The sequence below is a fragment of the Anolis sagrei genome, chromosome 12 (genome assembly GCF_037176765.1).
Source record: "Anolis sagrei isolate rAnoSag1 chromosome 12, rAnoSag1.mat, whole genome shotgun sequence".
Classification (NCBI taxonomy): domain Eukaryota; kingdom Metazoa; phylum Chordata; class Lepidosauria; order Squamata; family Dactyloidae; genus Anolis; species Anolis sagrei.
Window position 1 is genome coordinate 7987820 of NC_090032.1, and position 21095 is coordinate 8008914.

The following is a 21095-nucleotide window of genomic DNA, read 5'->3' on the forward strand; positions in this document are numbered from 1 at the left end:
TAGCCTCGAAAAGCTCCATCATTACTTAAAATTTGTTTTGTCTGGCAAGTTTGCTCTGGATGCATCCTCGGTGGGCTCTCTGGCTGTCAGGTAAACTACAACTCCCACTATGGTGAGTCAGTTGCCTCAAACCCCATCCAGTAGATTGAGTTGGTCATGGGGGTTTTGTGTGCCAAGTTTGGTGCGGGTCCATCATAAGTAGAAGTCAGTTGTGGGTGAACTACAACTCCCAGAAAGGAAGGTCAGTCCCCCCCCCCCCCAAAGCCCTTCAGGAGTCAATTTTCAGCATATCAGGTATGTGTGCCAAGTTTGGTCCAGATCCATCAATGTTTGGGTTCACACTGCTCTCTGACTGCAGGTGTACTATAACTCCTCAAGATGAATTTTCCCCAAAGACCTCCAGTATTTTTTGTTGGTCATGGAGGCTTCGTGTGCCAAGTTAGGTCAAGGTCCTTCTTATTGGTGGAGTTCAGGGTGTTCACTGATTTCAGGTGAACTATAATTCCCAGGACTTACAACTCCAAAATGTCCCGGCCAATTCCCCCCAAAACCCACCAGTATTCAAATTTGGGCACAATGAGTATGCATGCCAAGTTTGGTTTGGATCCATCACTGTCTGGGTTCATAGTGCACTCTGGATGTAGGTGAACTACAACTTCTATAAATCCCTCCAGTATATTTTGTTGGTCATGGGGCTTCTGTGTGCCAAGTTAGTTCCAGGTCCATCACTGGTGGAGTTCAGAGTACAATTCTTACATTGCAGGTGAACATCTCAGTACCTACAACTCCTATAAATTATGGTGAATTCTTCCCAAACCTCTCTAGTATGTTCAGTTGCTGATCACTTCCTCTGTTTACTGTGTGTCACAGAAAAGAATAGGAAATAGTTAAGGGAGAGTCAGTGGGCGGGGTCATGCAAATTCCATACCAATGGAGAGAGTAAGAAACACTAAGATATCTGTGGTGGGGGAAAAACATAAAATCTAGGATGAAATTGTCCCCATATGAAAGCCTTCACTTGGTGGTGAGCAGTATTGTGTTGGTAGAGTACATTGGCAGGTGTCTTGTACATGTTTCATGGCGCTCACTATAGCATGCAATGTCATTGGAGGGAGGGCCATTGGTGTCTCCTGAGTAGTGAGAGCTATAGTTGTTTGTGGAGGCAGGAGATGGTCTGTGTCAGTGGACAGCTCAGCCACATGCACACATACATATTTTCACTTGTATTATGTGTATAGATGATATTGCCATTTGTTGTGGTGTGTGTATACATGTTTAATGATACATGCCACAACAATACGTAATAATAATGATCTCAGTCATGCAGTTATTGCTATTATAATTATTATTAAATATAAATGTATTACCCACCTCTCCTTGTGGGTATTGTTATTATCATCACCATCATTGTTATTTCTATGACATCTTTTCCATATTTCAGGACTCAAAAACAGCCTATAACAAATTAAAAATATATCTGAATCAACAAGATACAAAAGTTAAAATGATATCAAGCAATCAAAACATTAAAACCAAACTGAAACATGTATCATTAAACATGTATACCTGCAAAACCACAACAATGGTGATCTAGCAAGATCTAGCATATTGCTTAAGTGAGGCTTTATCCAGCCGGCCATCAAATGCGTAACAAAACAGAAACACCTTTACTTGTCTGCAAAAAGAAAGTAGGAAGGATTCCAGTCTAACTTCTCTGGGAAGGGACTTCCAGATCCTGGGGGAAGCGACGGAAAAGGCCTTGTTCTGTGATATATCACTGAGGTTGATCTGACAGAGAAGGGCAGATCCTTTACAAGCACAGGTTGACTTGTAAAGGAGACAACGGCCTTTCATATAACCTATGTCTGAACCATATATGGCTTAGGAGGTCAAAGTCAGTACTTTGAATTAGAGCTGCAGCTCATAAAATTCCCAGCCAGCATGGCCAATAATAAGAAATGATGGGAAGTAAAGTTCAAAGCAACTGTACCACAATAGATATACTCTGGTACAAACTGGTAGTAAAGGTAAAGGTAAAGTTTTTCCCCTGACATTGTCTAGTTGTGTCCAACTCTGGGTGTTGGTGCTCATCTCCATTTCTAAGCCAAAGAGCTGGTGTTGTCTGTAGACACCTCCAAGGTCATGTGGTTGGCATTAATGCATGGAGCGCATTACCTTCCTGCCGGAGTGGTACCTACTGATCTACTCACATTTGCATGTTTTCAAACTACTAGGTTGGCAGAAGCTGGGGCTAACAGTCGGAGCTCACTCTGCTCCCCAGATTCGAACAGTCAGAAAATTCAGCAGCTAACTGAGCATATTCGGATGTTAAGATCATCTGGGGAGGCTCTGATCTCGACTCCATCTGAGTCACAAATACGTTTGACGGGGCCTTCTCAGTGGTGGCCCCTCAGCTATGGAACGCTCTTCCTAGGGACATTAAATCAGCCCCTCCCTTCTGATTTTCCGAAAAAAAGTCAAAACCTGGCTATTCGAGCAGGCCTTTGAAAAGGCAGTGTAATCAGACATAGGATTATGGAACAATTAGACTATGAGATTGGATTATGTTTTTTATCTAGGAGACGAAATGATAGTTTTTACTACCTTCATAGTTTTTAATTGATGTGTTAATGCTTTTTAATGTTTTTATGATATTGTTGGCATTGAATTGTTGCCTTGTGAACCGCCTCGAGTCGCCTACGGACCGAGAGGGCCGGTATACAAATGTAGCAAATAAATAAATAAATAAATAAATAAATATTCATTTATTTATCTTGCTGTTCCTGAGCTAGAAGCTTCCTTTATCCCATCTATCTATAGGATAGCAGTCTCAAAACACAAAGGGATTACCTTTTATTGCTCTCCTCTTCATCCTCCGGCAGAGCCTTCTGCCTTTTCCTGGCCTGTTCCTCTTCCTGCCACCTCTTCCTCTTCCAGCCCTTCACATTCACTCCCTGAACCACGGATTCTATGGCATCTTTGACAGTATCAGGGCCACGGTGGAGCAAGTAGCCTTGGTCTGCGCTTTCCAGCTCTTGGCTGAGAAACCGGTTCATTTGAAGGACATGTGATGAAACTACCGAGGGCAAGGGATACTTCCTAGGCCGACCAGGCCGACGCTTGACAAAGTTATTGCCAGTCCGCGCTTGCCGCTGTAATTTCTTGGCTTTGAGGATTTTGTTCACGTGGTCCAGGTTTCTCTTAGTGGCCAAAATCTTGTCGTAATTGTACATTTTCCTCGCCTGGCACTGCATGGCTTCCACCACACTCCTCTTGAAATGATGGGGAGAGTAACTACTTGACAAGCGGTCGGAAAGGAGTGAGAGGCCATCGTTGCCGGAGTCCCCTGGCATTTTCTCCCGGCTGGGGCTCTGACAGGGGCTCCCCGAGGGCGCTGCAGGGACACTCGCCATAACGGTCTCAAAGGTCTTCTCCAGCACACTCTGGCTTTCATGCTGAGCCATGCGCTGCAACAGATTATCCACAGGATCCTCCACTGCCGGGCCTAGCTTTGTGTTTCGCGCAGGAACCCCAGTCACTGGAAAGACAGAAAATGCAATGTAAAGATGTCTAGCTTTTAGTTATTTATGCATATTTATATTTTTTTCAAAGGCCTATGCTCTGACATATGATTAAAAATGATCAGCAAATGGGGAGGGCAGGCTTCTGCAATGGTGGCATACTTGAAGCAACCCCATCTCTCACAGTCATTTGCTGAAACAATACTAGCAAAGGGACATGAAACAGGATACCGATCTGGCTCAACGGGAGAAAGCCATTCTGAAGGCAATCTGATCGCATAGCCTTTAGAGGAGCAAAAAGAGCTACCTCTTGAACTGAGCTTGAAAAGAATGACGTAAGCAGAGGAAATGACAATCTATTTTAGTGTTTACATGTCTTAGGTTTTAAATTATACATTCTATTGGTTTTATTTATATCCTAGCTGTCTCCTGCCACACGTTGTGGCCCAGTCTGGTGATCTGGAAAATAAAGTAATGAGAAAGTGTTGGTTTCTAATATACGTAATGTCTTTATGCTTGTGGGTAAACAGTATTTCTTGTTGTTTCTTTGTCAGTGTTGATGTAGAGATTGTCTGGTTCGCCTATTCTGGAACATGCAACATATAATTGTCCTTCTTTAGGGGTCCTTTTCAAATCTATGATACTATATCTGTCATATGATACTATACCTGTCATTTTAAACAGAGGCTGGATGGCCATCTGTCAGGGGTGCTTTGAATGCAATATTCCTGCTTCTAGGCAGGGGGTTGGACTGGATGGCCCATGAGATCTCTTCCAACTCTATGATTCTATATCCATATATGTGAGTGTGTGAATCATCTCTCTCTCTCTCTCTCTCTCTGGCTGGATGGCTCTTTGTCAGGAGGGCTTTGATTATGTTTTCTTGCCTGGATGAAGGGAGTTGGAGTGGTTGGCCTTAAGGCAGCATTTCTCAACCTGGGAGGCATGACCCCTGGGGGGTCGTGAGGGGATGTGAGAAGGGTAATCAAAGACCACCAGAAAACACAGTATTTTCTTTTGGTTATGAGGATTCTGTATGGGAAGTTTGGCCCAATTCTATCGTTGGTTGGGTTCGGAATGCTCTTTGAATGTATGTGAACTTTAAATCCCAGTATCTACAAGTCCCAAGGGTCAAGGTCTATTTCTCCCAAACTCCATCTGTGTTCACATTTGGGCATATTGTGTATTCGTGCCATGTTTGGTCCAGATTCATCATTGTTGAGTTCATAATGCTCTCTGGATGTAGGTGAACTACAACTCCAAAACCCAAGATCAATGCCCACCAAACCCTTCCAGCCTTTTCTGTTGGTCATGTGAGTTCTGTGTGGCAAGTTTGGTTCAATTCCATCATTGTTGGAGTTCAGAATGCTCTTTGATTGCAGGTGAACTATAAATCTCAGCAACTACAACTCCCAAAAGACAAATTCATTTTTTTAAGAGCTATCTAAACAGCTGCACAAATTACAAGCTTTGGAGAAAAGGGAGGATGCCATGTCTTGATGGCCCACCCTTGAACCAGCACTCCCATGTTTGGGAAAGGCCAAAGAAGATCAGGAAACAAGGGCAGGAGGCTGACCTTCCTACCTCTGAGGATGCTTGCCATAGATGCAGGCAAAACGTCAGGAGAGAATGCCTCGAGACCATGGCAATAGCTCGAAAAAGCCTATAATAACCCAGTGATTCCGGCCATGAAAGCCTTCAACAATCAAATTTTTTTGGTGTGATTGTCACTCCTTGGGTTAGTAGGTGTTTTGTGTCCAAATTTGGTGTCAATTTGTCCAGTAGTTTTTGAGTTATGATAATCCCACAAATGAACATTACATTTTTATTTATATAGATTTACCACATTTATAGCCCGCCCTCCTCACCTCAAAGGGAACTCAGAGCAACCTCACAGTAGGCAGCTATTTGATGCTGCACAAATACATACATATTTTTAGTGGGTTTTTTTAGGATTGTGTACAGCTAACCTCTCATAGCCCTCTTTGAGAGGCAAGTGAATTTTTCTGGGATTCCTTGTGGCCCACCACCTGCTAAGGAAATAAGAGCTATCTAAACAGCTGCACAAATTACAAGCTTTGGAGAAAAGGGAGGATACCATGTCTTGATGGTCCACCCTTGAACCATGTTTGGGAAAGGCCAAAGAAGATCAGAGAGCAAGGGCAGGAGGCTGGTGACAGCTGCAGCATTGGCCAGGCATCACTGGAGAGCAATCCATTTGCAGAGGAAGGCTCCCATTCTGAGCCCTTCCCATCCTCACTCTTCCACAAGATAACCTTGCTAACTAAGGGCAACTATATATGTACCATTCAATATTGCTCTGATCTGTCGTGCGTGGTATCTACCACTGCTATGCCACCTGCTGCTTTCTCTCCAGCTGTGGCCCAGCTTCTCTTTGTACCATTAGCCAATTGTCAACCAATTGCATCAGCTACACAATGGCACCTTTAGAAGACTGGAGTAGAAGATCTCTGTGCTTCACTGCCACTCATTTTTCATATAATTTGCATAATTAGGGATGGAACAACAGACTGGAGTGCAAGCAAGAAAGAAACAGTACATTGGCATAAAAATGCTTTTCTGCAGCAACCACAAATTCTGCACCTGTATTTATTACTATTACTGCTATTGTCCCAAGCAAATTAAACTTAATGTAATAGAAGTGGGAAAATCTTATTTCCCTGTACATTGATATCTTTGCATTCTGAATGTTGCCTCTTGGATATAGAATCATAGAATCAAAGAGTTGGAAGAGACCTCATGGGCCATCCAGCCCAACCCCCTGCCAAGAAGCAGGAATACTGCATTCAAATCACCCCTGACAAATGGCCATCCAGCCTCTGTTTAAAAGCTTCCAAAGAAGGAGCCTCCACCACACTCCGGGGTAGAGAGTTCCACTGCTGAATGGCTCTCACAGTCAAGAAGTTCTTCCTCGTGTGCAGATGGAATCTCCTTTCTTGTAGCTTGAAGCCATTGTTTCGTGTCCTAGTCTCCAAGGAAGCAGAAAACAAGCTTGCTCCCTCCTCCCTGTGGCTTCCTCTCACATATTTATACATGGCTATCATATCTCCTCTCAGCCTTCTCTTCTTCAGACTTAACATGCCCAGCTCCTTAAGCCGCTCCTCATAGGGCTTGTTCTCCAGACCCTTGATCATTTGAGTCGCCCTCCTCTGGACACATTCCAGCTTGTCAATATCTCTCTTCAATTCTGGGCACCACAATATTCTAGATGTGGTCTAACCAAAGCGGAATAGAGGGGTAGCATGACTTCCCTGGATCTAGACACGTACTGCTCTCGAGCCAGGCATCATCCCTCATTCTGTATCTTTGCATTTTGTTTTTCCTGCCAAAGTGGAGTATATTTGGTAACTAACTGGAAAGACGACATTGTCATCAGCATACTGGAGTTCTATAATAGATGTTGTTGTAACCTTGGTTCCGGCTTTCAGTCTGCTGAGGTTAAACAGCTTGCGCATTCAGAAGACCTACAAGCCACTCTAAACACCTTTGCAGAATTATACTAGAGGCTCGAACTGTCATTGAACATCAAGAAAACCAAAATGCTCTTCCAGCAGTCACCAGCCAATCCCTCTCCAATGCCAGAGATACAGCTTAATGATGTAACATTAGAAAATGTTGATCACTTCCACTCCCTTGGCAGCCACCTCTCCAACAAAGTCAACATCGACACTGAAATACAACACCGCCTGAGCTTTGCAAGTGCAGCATTTTTCCAAATGAAGCAGAGAGCCTTCGACAATACACTGAAGCAGAGCTCAATTGAAGCCTTCGACAATACATTGAAGCAGAGAGTGTTTGAGGACTGGGACATCCGCAGGGATACCAAGGGGCTTGCTTATAAAGTTATTGTCCTCCCAACCTTGCTATACGCCTGCGAAACGTGGACTGTCTACATGCAACTCCTGGAACGATTCCATCAGCGCTGCCTCCGGAAAATCCTGCAAATCCCTTGGGAAGACAGGCGGACAAACGTCAGCGTGCTGGAAGAAGCAAAGACCACCAGCATTGAAGTGATGGTCCTCCACCATCAACTTCGTTGGACCGGCCACGTTGTCCAGATGCCCGACCACCGTCTCCCAAAGCAGTTGCTCTACTCGGAACTCAAGAACGGAAAACAGAATGTTGGAAGACAGGAAAAGAGATTGAAAAATGGGCTCAAAGCCAACCTTAAAAACTGTGGCATAGATACTGAGAACTGGGAAGCCCTGGCCCTTGAACACTCCAGCTGGAGGTCAGCTGTGACCAGCAGTGCTGCAGAATTTGAAGAGGCACGAATGGAAGGTGAAAGGGAGAAACGTGCCAAGAAGAAGGCGCGTCAAGCCAACCCCGACCAAGACCGCCTTCCACCTGGAAACCAATGCCCTCATTGTGGGAGAAGATGCAGATCAAGAATAGGGCTCCACTGTCACCTACGGACACACCAGAATACTGATCCTGGAAGACTATCCTACTCAGCCAACGAGGGATCGCCTAAGTAAGTAAGTAAGTAACTGGAAAGGCCAAACCAGGATCAGTAGGTCGATCTGCTGGATTATCTCTAAGTAGAAAGACAACAGACTTTCAGAAAGAGAAACATTATTTACCTGTAGAAGATGTGCTTTCAGACAAAGACCTTTTTCTGGAAGGGCTAGAGCTTGTGCCCTCTGTTGACCTCTGCAAGGGTTTGTCCTGTGCTGGAAGGATTCCCGCTGAAGAGCAAAAACAAGGTCAGAAAGAAATCTGGATGCACAGATGTCACTGAAGGTGAAAGTAACATTACAGCAGAAGTGTGGTACTCCTATGCTTATCTATAGAATCCCCCTAAAGAAGGATAGATGCCACCTTTGGATTTCAACATTACCTAACTTTAGGATCAGCCTCAACTTTAGAATCCTAGAATCTTAGAGTTGGAAGACACCTCGCAGGCCATTCAGTCCAACCCATGGCCAAGAAGCAGGAAAATCACATTCAAAGCACCCCTGACAGATGGCCATCCAGCCTCTGTTTAAAAGCCCCCAAAGAAAGAGCCTCCACTCATAGAATCCTAGAGTTGGAAGAGACTTCTTGGGCCATCCAGTCCAACCCACCACCAAGAAGCAGGAAAATCACATTCAAAGCACCCCTGACAGATGGCCATCCAGCCTCTGTTTAAAAGCCCCCAAAGAAAGAGCCTCCACTCATAGAATCCTAGAGTTGGAAGAGACTTCTTGGGCCATCCATTCCAACCCACCACCAAGAAGCAGGAAAATCACATTCAAAGCACCCGTGACAGATGGCCATCCAGCCTCTGTTTAAAAGCCTTCAAAGAAAGAGCCTCCACTCATAGAATCCTAGAGTTGGAAGAGACTTTGTGGGCCATCCAGTCCAACCCACCACCAAGAAGCAGGAAAATCACATTCAAAGCACCTGACAGATGGCCATCCAGCCTCTGCTTAAAAGCCTCCAAAGAAGGAGTCTCCACCACACCCCGGGGCAGAGAGTTCCACTGCTGAAAAGCTCTCACAGTCAGAAAGTTCTTCCTAATGTTCAGGTGGAATCTCCTTTCCTGCAATTTGAAGCCATTGTTCCACATCCTAGTCTCCAGGGCACCAGAAAACAAGCTTGCTCCCTTCTCCATGTGACTTCCCCTCACATCTTTATCCATGGCCCTCACCATGTGTCCTTCCAGCCTTCTCTTCAGCTCTTTAAGCCACTCCTCATAGGGCTTGTTCTCCTGACCCTTGATCATTTTAGTTGCCCTCCTCTGGACAAATTCCAGATAGTCAACATCTCCCTTAAATTGTGGTGCTCAGAATTGGACACAGTATTTCAGGTGTGGTCTGACCAAGGCAGAATAGAAGGGTAACATGATTTCCCTGGATCTAGACTCTATGCTCTTATTTATGCAGGCAGACTAACTCATCAATTGGCTTTTTAAGCTGCCGCAACACATTGTTAGATCATGTTCACCTTCCTGTCCTCTAGGACTCCAGGATATTTTTCACATGTACTGCTGTTGAGCAAGACGTCCCCCATTCTGTCTCTTTGTTTCTCATTTTTCTGCCTAAGTGGAGTATCCTGCAATTGTCATTGTTGAACTTCATTCTGTTGGCCCATCTTTCTAATTTAAGATCAATTTGTTTCTGTATTCTGGATTATTAGCTATCCCTCCAATTTGACGTCATCTGCAAACTTGATGATCATGCCTTCTAACCCTTCATCTAAGTCATTGATAAAGAAGTTGAACAGAACTAGGCCCAGGGCAGAAACCTGCTTATGGCCTTCCACTCGTCACTTCTTTCCACTTTGATTTCCTCTACTTTTCTAGGAAGTCAGTTGCTCAGCCTCAGAACAAGCCGCAGACACACACACACACGTACTTCAAAATATAATCTTCATTAAATGGATTACTTCCTAATGGGGTGGACTGTGGCCTTCAAGGCTGTGTTGTAGGCTTTTCTATCTATAGACTGTCTCTTGTGGTTGCATCAAAGCACTGCATACACACATACATACCTATAGGCTGGTAGCTAATCCTTTCTAACTATATACTGGCTTTTTTTTTTTTACTTTTGGGAGTCCTTATCACAAAACAAGGTTGATTTTGTAGTTGAAACCCTACCATTATTTTATGTTGCGTACTGAAGGGTATGTGTGCCAAGTTTGGTCCACATTCATCAAGACATGAAGAGGCCTTTGTGGTACAAACCAACATACACAAGTACTATGAGGTTTAGAGAGATTTAAAAAACAAAGAATATGTTCAATGTGTTGTTGAAGGCTTTCATGGCTGGAATCACTGGGTTGCTGAGAGTTTTTTGGGCAGTACGGGCATGTTCCAGAAGCATTTCTCCTGACTTTTGCCCACATCTACGTCAAGCATCCTCAGAAGTTGTGAGGTATATTGGAAACTATATACCTCAAGACCTGGCTGAATCAAGGAATATGAAAGGCACTACAGACTAACTCAGCCAGAGAAGAGAGCCACAGCAGAGCACTTGATGAACCTACCTGGACACAGCATATTATTTGAGAACACAGAAATGCTGGACCACTCTAACAACCAGCATGTCAGACGACACCAAGAAGCTACTGAAATCCACAAGCAAGGGGACAATTTCAACAGAAAGGAGGAAACAAAATCTGACTACCAGTATTTAAAAACTCTAAAATTAGGACAGTAAATAAAGAACAACACTCTGAAAACTGGGGAATTCCAGACATGAAACAATCAGGGCCAGCTAACACCTCCCAACAAAGGATTCCTCCAGGCAGGAAGTAGCCAGGCCTTGCATTTATTTATTTATTTATTTATTTATTTATTTATTTATTTATATCGCGCATTTCTACCCTGCCCTTCTCAACCCCCGAGGGGGGGGGGGCTCAGGGCGGCTTACAAAAGGCACAATTCGATGCCAACACAACAATAAGATAAAAACATATATCAACAGCAGTTATAAAACAATTAAAACAGTCAATTATACATCACAATCAATAAAACCAATCTAATGCTCAACGTTCGCCAGCTCAGAATCCGTAAATTCATTCCACATTGTCTAATCCTATCAATTCTAGTCGTCATTGTCCTTTGTCTATCTGCCAGATTACCCAAAAGCCTGGTCCCATATCCATGTTTTTAGTTTCCTTCTAAAAGAGAGGGATGTTGATGACCTAATTTCCCCAGGAAATGAATTCCACAGGCGAGGGGCCACCACCAAGAAGGCCCTGCTCCTCGTCCCCACCAATCTCACTTGTGATAGAGGTGGGGCCGAGAGCAGGGCCTCCCCAGAAGATCTTAAACTCCGAGGCGGGACGTAGAAGGAGATGTGTTCAGATAGATACGCTGGGCCGGAACCGTATAGGGTTTTGTAGGTCAAAACCAGCACTTTGAATTGTGCTCGGAACTGGATTGGCAGTCAGTAGAGCTGACATAACAGAGGGGTGATATGCTTCCTGTATGACGCTCCGGTGAGTAATCTGGCTGCCGCCTGCTGGACTAATTGAAGTTTCCGAACAATCTTCAAAGGCAACCCCATGTAGAGTGTGTTGCAGTAATCTATTCGGGATGTAACAAGAGAGTGGACCACTGTGGCCAGATCTGACTTCCCAAGGTACGGGTGCAACTGACGCACAAGTTTTAATTGTGCAAAAGCTCTCCCGGCCACCGCTGAGACCTGGGGTTCCAGGCTCAGCGATGAGTCCAGGATCACACCCAAGCTGCGAACCTGTGTCTTCAGGGGGAGTGTAACCCCATCTAACACAGGCTGTAACCCTATGCCCTGTTTGGCCTTACGACTGACCAGTAAGACCTCGGTCTTGTCTGGATTCAATTTCAATTTGTTAACTCTCATCCAGTCCGACATAAAAGCCAAGCACCGGTTCAAGGTTTGGACAGCCTCCTTGGTGACAGGTGAGAAGAAGTGACAGATTTGGACATCATCTGCGTAGAGATAACACCTCATTCCGAAACTCCGGATGATTTCCCCCAGCGGCTTCATGTAGATGTTAAATAACATCGGGGACAGAATTGAGCCCTGTGGGACTCCACACAACAACGGTTGTGGGGCCGAACAGGTGTCACCCAGTAACACCTTCTGGGACTGTCCCTCAAGAAAGGACCGGAGCCACTGCAAAGCAGTACCCCCAAGTTGCAAGGCTTTGCAATGCTAATCAAGGTGATTAATTGCAACATTCACACTTGCCTCCAACACACAAAGAGTTCTTTCTCCCACCCTGGACATCATTCCACAGATGTATAAACCTCACTTGCCTCGTTTCCACAAGACCTCACAACCTCTGAGGGTGCCTGCCATAGAGGTAGGTGAAATGTCAGGTGAGAATGCTTCTGAAACATGGTCATACAGCCTGGAAAACTCACAGCAACGCAATTATTCCGACCATAAAAGCCTTCGACAACACAAGAAATTTGTCGATGTAAATAAACACCAAACCTGAAGTTATGGTTCACTTCACACATTACAGAGGCACGTTGGTGAAAGAACTGAGCACACACTTGGTGGGCAGCTTGCACTGACCTTTACCTAATGTGTGAAAAGGATCTAACAAGGCCAGCTCCACAGGCTTTGATCTCATTGTACCTTAGATATAGCCCTTCGGACCCCTTTGCTTGACATACCTGAGATGTGGCAGAAAACTGTGAATGCACCAACTGAGGTCAAAGCAACTTCTACAAAGAAAACAGCTGGTTCCAATTGTTGGAAACGCACTTACTGAAAGTGATACATTTTCATCTGACTCACCAATTAAATGCACTAGCAGAGATGCAATGATTCAGAGATGGCACACGATGGGCTGGCCGAAAAACGTCTCTGTTTTCCTCCTAATTAAGGCTGTTTCTCATCAAATCCAAGTCAGTTCACTCATGCTAATGGAATTCCTCAGGAAATTCCCAGAACTGCACTAACCAAGACAACCTGTTTTCTCCCCCCATTTTTCAAACTTAACCCATTGAAGGTGTTGTATTCAGCTCCACTGCTCTTGCAAAAAGGAAGATAAGCTTGCCCCAAATACCCTGGGGCCTTTGAGCTGTGATTAAGACCACCTTCATGTATTGACATACTTTTCCTCCCTGTCAGACTGGCAACCTGAGGCCTCCATTTGGATTTCATATCATGTATTATGACAAGACATTCCTCGGACCTGGCTTACATCTAGATTCGTACAGAATTGCTCTTGATCACAATGTAGTCTTGGAGTGCGCTTTCCAACCTGCTTTTGTACACAACAACAACTACAACCAGACCGACAAGAGTTTTGGAGCACAATACTCCTGACCTCAAAATCATGGAAAAAAACAAGTATGGATTGTCGATGGTGCAATCCCAGGCGACAGCAGGATTGGCAAGAAGCAACTGGAAAAGCTTACACGATATGTGGATTTAAAGATAGACCTGCAAAGACTTTGGCACAAGCCAGTGGTGATCGGCACACTGGGTGCAGTGCCTAAAGACCTTGGACTGCACTTAAAAACAATTGGCACTGACAAAATTACCATCTGTCAGCTGCAAAAAGCCACCCTACTTGGATCTGCACATATTATGTGCCAATACACTTGGGAAGTGTCCAACGTCTGATCAAATACAAAAGCCAGCATATTATTTGAGAACACAGAAATGCTGGACCACTCTAACCACCACCATGTCAGGCTACACAGAGAAGCCATTGAAATCCACAAGCATGTGGACAATTTCAACAGAAAGGAGGAAACCATGAAAATGAACAAAATCTGGCTACAAGTATTAAAAAAACCTCTAAAATCACAACAGCAAAACAATAGAGAGGAAACACTAGGTTGTTGTAGGTTTTTTGGGGCTATATGGCCATGTTCTAGAGGCATTCTCTCCTGACGTTTCACCTGCATCTATGGCAAGCATCCTCACTACCTTTGAGGATGCTTGCCATAGATGCAGGTGAAACGTCAGGAGAGAATGCCTCTAGAACATGGCCATATAGCCCCAAAAAACCTACAACAACCCAGTGATTCCGCCATGAAAGCCTTCGACAATACATAGAGAGGAAACAATCAGGCACATCTAATCACCTTTTAACAAAAGATTGCTCCAGGCACTGCCAGGCCATCAAATGCTAATCAAGGTGGTCAGTTGAAACATTCACACCTAGCTCCAACAGACAAGAGTTCTTTGCCCCACCCTGGTCATTCCACAGATATATAAACCCATTTTCCTAGTTCCAACAGACCTCACTACCTCCGAGGATGCTTGCCATAGATGCAGGCGAAACATCAGGAGAAAATGCCTCTACAACATGGCCATATAGCCCAAAAAAACCCTACAACAACCCATAGTGATCTTGTTTGCTGTGTACAAATCTTGTTATGTATCAAATAATAATAATCTTTATTTATATCCCACCCCCTCTCTAAACATGACTCAGGGTGGCTTACAGGAAATAAAAACACAGTACAAGAATACAAAAACAAAATCTAATTTATAAGCAAAGTGTCTCAAAGGATTCCAAGGGCCTCAAAGGATTCAAAGGTCCCCAGAGGTCCGGTGGATCCCCAGATCTCTTTGGTGCTACTTGCACAAGGTTTTACTTGCACACAGAAAACAGAACACAAGAGAAACATTTTATATCACATTTAGGAACAAGTTAAACAAAAGTGGTCTCTTACCTGAAAGGACTGGAACTGCCTTTTCCCCAGGGGGTAACGTTTCCTTTCGAAGGACCCGGCCAAGTGACGTTTCTTGGGGACCGAAGAGGCCTGTGACATCAGACATTTTTTTACGTCCGCTAGAACTAGCAGAGCCGGCAACCCGGCAGCTGCCTATTGCACTGGTAAAAAGGTTTGTATGTTCATCACTGCTGGCTGGCTCAGAACTTGGTGTGAACCTGCCCAAGGGAAGGCTGGGTGGGACATCCGAGCACTCGATCTGCAAAGGTGTCTGCAATCCCAGAGCGAGGGAGTTTGACTCCGCTGGCTCCCTCCGGACCCACTGTTCCTCCCTGCCTAGCAGGCCTTTTGAAGGGGACAGGTGTGGGCAAGCCATGTGACATCGGTGCTTGTCCTTATGCTTGTACCTCTCGCCAACGCCTTCTTTCCCAAACCGGTAGCGTTTCAAGGACTCCAGGACAGTCCTCGAAGGGCCGTTGGGCGCCAAGCTGTCTATGGAAACCTGCTGTTGCTCGGAGGAGCGGTGTTCACGGTGCTTGTGGCGGTGGCGGTGCTTGTGTTCCAACATCCAGCCATACGCCATCTCTGGTGGGACACTGGGGTGGTAGGTGCTCATTGAGAGGAGAGGCGCTCGGCTGGCGGTAAGGAAGGCTTCCTGGCGGAGCAGCTTATGCTTCTTTTTGTGGTACTTGGCGGGGTTGAGGAGCAAGTGGCCAGTATGCATATAGGACGGAGGCGGCAGCGGGGTTGTAAATGAAGGAGAAGGTGGTGGAGGATAAAGGGTTGGCGGGTAGCGCCCGTAATAGCCCAAGCCAATGGGAGCGGCGGCAAGGGGAGAAGGAGAATAAGGCATACCGTAGGAGGGGTAGAATCCAGTACTGGAAAGAGGGAAGCTGAGGCTATGCATGAAAGGCATTTCTGCCATCGCCTCCCGCATTTTGGGGGGCCGGCCTCTTTTCTTCTTCAAGTCCGGCTTTCGGATGTAGTGCAAAGGGTCCAAGGGAAAGGTGGGGTGGGTGTAGAAGCTGTTGAAATTGATACGGAAAATGGTGGGCAGCAAATCCCGGGGGATGAAATGGTGGCTCCGGTGGGTAATCCGTATTTCACTCAAGCGATTGATCAACTCCTCCAGTTCGGCCAAGAAATCGGGATCTTGCCTGCCCCGCAGCTGTGGATATTTCTTCTTCCTCTTCCGCTTCTGCCTCTTTATTTTGTCGTAGGCCAGATAGTCATGGCTCCGGCGCTTACATTTGTGCTTGTGTTTCTCCTTTAAGCTGCTCAAGACCGTGGAAGTCTCCGGGGGCACGAGAGAGACGTGGTCGAAGGAGTGCCGCCGTTTCTTTGGGCCACAGAACTTCTCTGCCCTGTCAGAGGTGCTGTTATTGTCAGTCCCAATCCCACTGTCACTGGGAATAGTCTCATCGCTGTGGGACTCACTAATGGGTGATGGTGTCGCTTCCTTCAATGAACCGAGCTCACTCATGTGGGATGGGGAGTTTGGCAGGAGAGTAGGAGGAGAGAGCCTCCTTCTGGCTCTTGAGGCCTTTCGCATGGCGAGAGTCTGGACCATACTCCCCTGCCGGGAGTGGAGGTGCAGGTACGGCACTGAGTTGGGCTCCACAAAACTCATGTCGCTGCTGATGGGGCTTTGACCCCCGCTTACCCCGGACGACTGAGAACAAACAGGTGAAGGAAGAACCTCAGGATTACTGTTACTAGACACCGAAGGAAGCAATGGAAGAATCGCCGGGCCTAGGGTGGTCCCAGATGCCTGCTGGGCAGACTTTTCAAACACAATTAAGCCGCCAGAATTTCCAGCCAGGATGTCGTTCAGGACAGCTTTTGGCTTCCTGCCTCGCCGCTTTCCTATGTAGATCGTTCCTTTCTTGCTTACATTGATCTGTTGGCCTAGTTTGGAGCCAAAGGTGGCAGCTAGTGTCGATACTGTCGTTTGGAGCTTTGATTGCACTTTCCCTTTATTTGGTTCGGCTGCAGAGGACGAGAGGATTTGATTCAAGAGCTTTTTCCGCTTTAGCGTCTTCATCTTGTTGATTTTCCTTATGATGGTTTTCATGAGCTGGCCATTGTTGCGCTTAGTCTCCTTCCGATCCGGTTCTTCCTCAAGGTCACTCGTGCTGCAGGCACTCGTTTTTCCAAGCTCCTCAGAACCTCCTAATGGATTCGCCTCTTCAAAGAAATCCCCACTCGGCTGCTGCTCCTCACTATCCGACTCCAACTTGTCGGAACTCTCTGTGGTGACAAAAGGAGCCACGGAGAGGACTGGAGGTTGCATTTTGATTCCTGACCTCATCTGCCTTTTAGGGCGACCTCTCTTCTTTGGAAAAGGGTCTTCCACGAGGCTCTGCCGAAAAGAGGTAATTTCTACCTCTGGATGCAACACTGGCGGCTCTTGCTCTTCCTTTGACTGCACTGAAAAAACCTTTGAGGCAGGGATCTTCAGAGTCCGCTTTGGGGGGCCTTCCAAGTGGGGCATCTCTTTAGATTTTGACCTACTCCTTTTGGACTTATACATTTCAGGCAGCAAGTCATCAGAAATGCACTCCACAGACGCCTGCATATGGGCACTGTAGTATTTACTGGGTTCTTTCTCAACACTGTTTAACAAAGCGAGAGACTGCATGCTGCTGGCTTTGCTCAGCTTCGGGAAATGATGCTTGGCAAAGTCACGTTCTGCATAGGAAAGAGGGCCTGTACTTTTAAATAGCTTGGTCTGGTCCAGACTACTGTTTGACAGTGAGCTGCAAGAAATGTTACTGAAAAGTTCAGGCCTTCCTAGCTCTAGCCCTTTGGAAGGTTGGCAGGTGCTTCGAGAGACGACTTTGGTCCAGCGGGGCTTCCTCCCTTTCCTTTTTTTAAATGGCTTTGTCTGTGGGCTACAACCACTGCTCAGGGACTCCACACCTTGACACGGTTTCCCTGACGCAGTCATGGCTCCCATCTTGAGAAAGGGCTTATTGTTAAATAAGCTGGAGAAGCTCACTACTGAAGGGGCAACAGTGGCACGGACGCTTGAGTCAGTCGCCAGGCTGGGTTTTTTGCCTAAGCTTGGGCTTGGTTTAGGATCATCTCTGTGAATGGAACCAGAACTGTTTAACTCCCGCACAAACCCTTTGCTGGTAGCTTGTGAGCTAGGACTCGACAGCCTGTTCATACTTGAGCGTGCACTATCGGAGGCAAACGGGGTCTTGCTAATCTGCTCAGAAATTCCTTCTAAGAAATCAGGAGTGCTATTTAAATGCAATGGGCTGGAAGCTAGCTGAGCCAAGGTTGTGTTGGGGCTCCGGATTAAAGTTGTAACAGACGCAGCCGGGGACGGAGAGGGGAGGCCTCCCTCTCCTACCGCGCTGAATGGGGATTTGGTTGTAGAGACATCCGAAGCGCCTCCGGTTGTTCTGAAGTCAGGAGAAGTGCAATACACTGGCACTTGTTTGTCATGCTTAGGTGTTTCAGAAGGGACTTTTTCGCTGGACAGAGAGCCATCCTGCTGACTGTTGCTGCTCCCTTCTTTGCTTCCACTTGAGACCTCGTTTTGAATTGGCAACTTTTCTGGGGTGCTCTCCTTACTTGGCCTTGCAATGTGCTTTTCAAACGGCTTACTGCCAACATTGTCCTTTAAAAATCCAGGACTTTCCATGTTCAAGAGGTTTGCACCACAACACCGTTTGTAGGGCTCTGAGGAAGAGCTAGCCAGATCCGTTTTCAATGACCCCGAGTCTTTATTAGCCAACATGCAGGGACTGCTGGTTCCCGCCAATCTCTTCCCAGAGTCCTTACCACTCAAGGTGGTTGGACCACTAACCCCCAATGGCTTCCTTCCAGACTCTTTGGAGACCACCCCACTAGCCCCCAAGAGTTTCTTTCCAGAGTCTTTGTTAACTAACCCACTTGTTGTACTGAACCCTGACAGCTTTTTCCCAGACTCCTTGCTAATCAATCCAATTGGGCCGTCTGACCCTGAATGTTTCTTCTCAGAATTCTTATTAAACAGTCCAACCGGATTGCCAGGCCCTGGAAGCTTCTTTCCAGGGTCTTTATTAACCAGGGGAGGAGGAGGAGGACTAACAGAATTCAGCAGCCTTTTTGCAGGATCCTTGTTGACCAACCCAACTGGGCTGCTTGCTCCCAGCAGTCTTTTCCCAGGCTCCTTGCTGATCAACCCAAGCGGCATGCCTGTTGCTAATGATGTTCTTCCGCTCTCCTTGCTGACCAGTCCAACCGGAGAACTAAGGATCGGTATCTTCCTCCCACAGTCTTTGCTAGCAAACCCCACCATATTGGGACAAATGCCCGGTTGTTTTTTGCCCCCAGAATCCTTATTGATTAACCCAATGCCAACAGTAGTCCCTGGTGATTTCTTTGCAAACTCCTTATTACCCGAAACAACGCCCACATTGCTATTTCCAGGTTGTTTCTTTACAAAGTCCTTGATGGCCGAAGCTGATGGGGCCACCACAACGGGCAGTTTCTTTCCAGAGTCTTTTGCAAATCCTGTAGCAATCCCCATGGACGACTTCTTCTGTTTTGTTTTGGAAGACTTTGAAGGAGGGCAAGTTGCAATCAGCTGAGCCAGTTTTTCCGTGACCGTTGGTGTTCCGTTGAGCCTGTCTTTTGAATCTGGATCGTGATTACTGATTGGAGTAGAAAGCGCTGACTTCCCATAATCTATCACTTCAGAACGCAGTGGTGACAGTTTTCTTGAAAGCAAGCTGCTTTCTCTCAGTCTGCCTTCAGCCGTGGAGCCTTCAACTATTGGTGTGGCTTCTCCGCCTTTCTTGTACAACTTGGCTGGATCCTACAAATTGAAAAAAAAGAAAAAAAAGGCTTAAGCATCCAATGAACAAATGATTTCTTATTTTGTTGACATGTAATGGAAGGACTAAGGAAAAATATTTCTAACTACCCACCATGCGTTGCTGTGGCCAACCTTCCCTCCCTCTTTCCTCCTTTTTTTCTTTATCTCTTTCCTTCCCTTTTTTCCCTTTTTTCCCTTCCTTCTCTCCTTCCTTCCTTTTCTTCCTCTTCCCTTCCCCCCCCTTTCTTTCTTTTCCTCTTTCTCCCTTTTCTTCCTTCTCTCCCTATTCTTAGACTGCAACTCCCAGCACCCCTCCTGATTGATCTACCTACCTACCTCTAATCTATCTATCTGGAGGATTGGTGAGAGTAGCAGTCCAGGAATAGAAAATTGGAAATATGCAGGGTTTGGAATGCTCTCATAGAGATCCAAGGAGAAGAAAGCTTGCATCTTGGAAGCAGTGCATTTGGATCATCCTCGTCTCCTAAAGGGCCTGGTCTAGGGGATGGTGGGAGCTGTAATCCAGAAGAGAGTGTGGATGTGCTATTGTGGTTTGTTGCCGGGGGGGGGTCGTTTTTGTGCATGGGCTGCAGCATGTTTTTGCTTTTTTGGATTTTTAAGTCTCTTCTGTTGTGTTTTTCAGTGTTTTTATGATTGATGGTCACTTATTGGTCTGATAGGTGTAGTGTCCAAATTTGGTGTCAATTTTTCCAGTGGTTTTTGAATTATGTTAATCCCACAAACTAACATTACATTTTTATTTATTTAAATTCTGAAAGTACCAGGATTAAAGTTGTGTGTTCCATACACTGGCAGTGAGAACAAATGACTTTATGTCATTTGTATTAAAAGTGGGAAGCAGGATCTAAGGGAAAATAGGCACTGGAGGAACAGCATGGGAAGGAGTGAACTGGAAAAAACTGCACTAACAGTAAATCTGGAGTTTGCTCATTTGTTTCCAAATTAATCCCTTGCACTTAAAAAAAATTCTAAGTGGGAAAACACCTAGCAATGTTTCTCAGTGATCTCTGAACAAGTTGGGGAAAAATAACATAGAAATTCCACGCTGTAATACATATAAAACAGTGGTTCCCAACCTATGGTCTGTGGACCACCAATGGTCCGCAAGAACTAAAATATGGTCCGCGGTTACTACACCATTGCAATGAGAGTGACTGGTCTCGCGAAACCCTCTTGTAGTGCCGAGGCTTATTAAATATGGTTTTGTGGGGAAGCAGATGGCGATTACCGGATGATATAAGTTCTGTATTAGAAACTAAAGCTGATGTGTTCTATCCAATACAATTTTCTGAATCAGCACCCCAAATAACCAAACTAAATCTAAAGTTGACCAAAAACGTATTTGTAACCCCTTTGGTACTAATGTTGTAGAGTGGTCCCTGATCAAAGTGGTCCCTGGTCAAAAAAAGATTGGACACCACTGATATAAAATAATTGACATACTACTAAGGTTTCTATGTGTTAGCACCAAAGGTTTTAGAATGGGGAACTGTAATTGCAGCCCCCTGCACCAAATCTGTTGTCAGCTGACAAACAGGGAAACAGATTGAGAAGAGAAAAACTATTTCAAGCAGTAGGAAAAATATTAGGGGATGGGACGAAAACT

At 45.6% G+C, this 21095-nt stretch overlaps 1 protein-coding gene across 2 annotated transcripts in view; it reads right to left on the reverse strand.

Moving 5' to 3' along the window:
• The window catches only part of ASH1L (ASH1 like histone lysine methyltransferase), a 95276-nt gene that overhangs the window by 51523 nt on the left and 22658 nt on the right, over positions 1 to 21095 (reverse strand). Inside the window, exons 3-6 of one of the 2 annotated variants that reach the window (XM_060758152.2) lie at positions 14656 to 19468; positions 8126 to 8230; positions 2851 to 3538; positions 1372 to 1455 (exon numbers count right to left, since the gene is read on the reverse strand). In XM_060758152.2, the coding sequence (XP_060614135.2) occupies positions 1372 to 1455; positions 2851 to 3538; positions 8126 to 8230; positions 14656 to 19468 (5690 nt within the window). The remainder of the gene's footprint in view (positions 1 to 1371; positions 1456 to 2850; positions 3539 to 8125; positions 8231 to 14655; positions 19469 to 21095) is intronic. The other variant, XM_060758153.2, reaches the window with a different exon arrangement.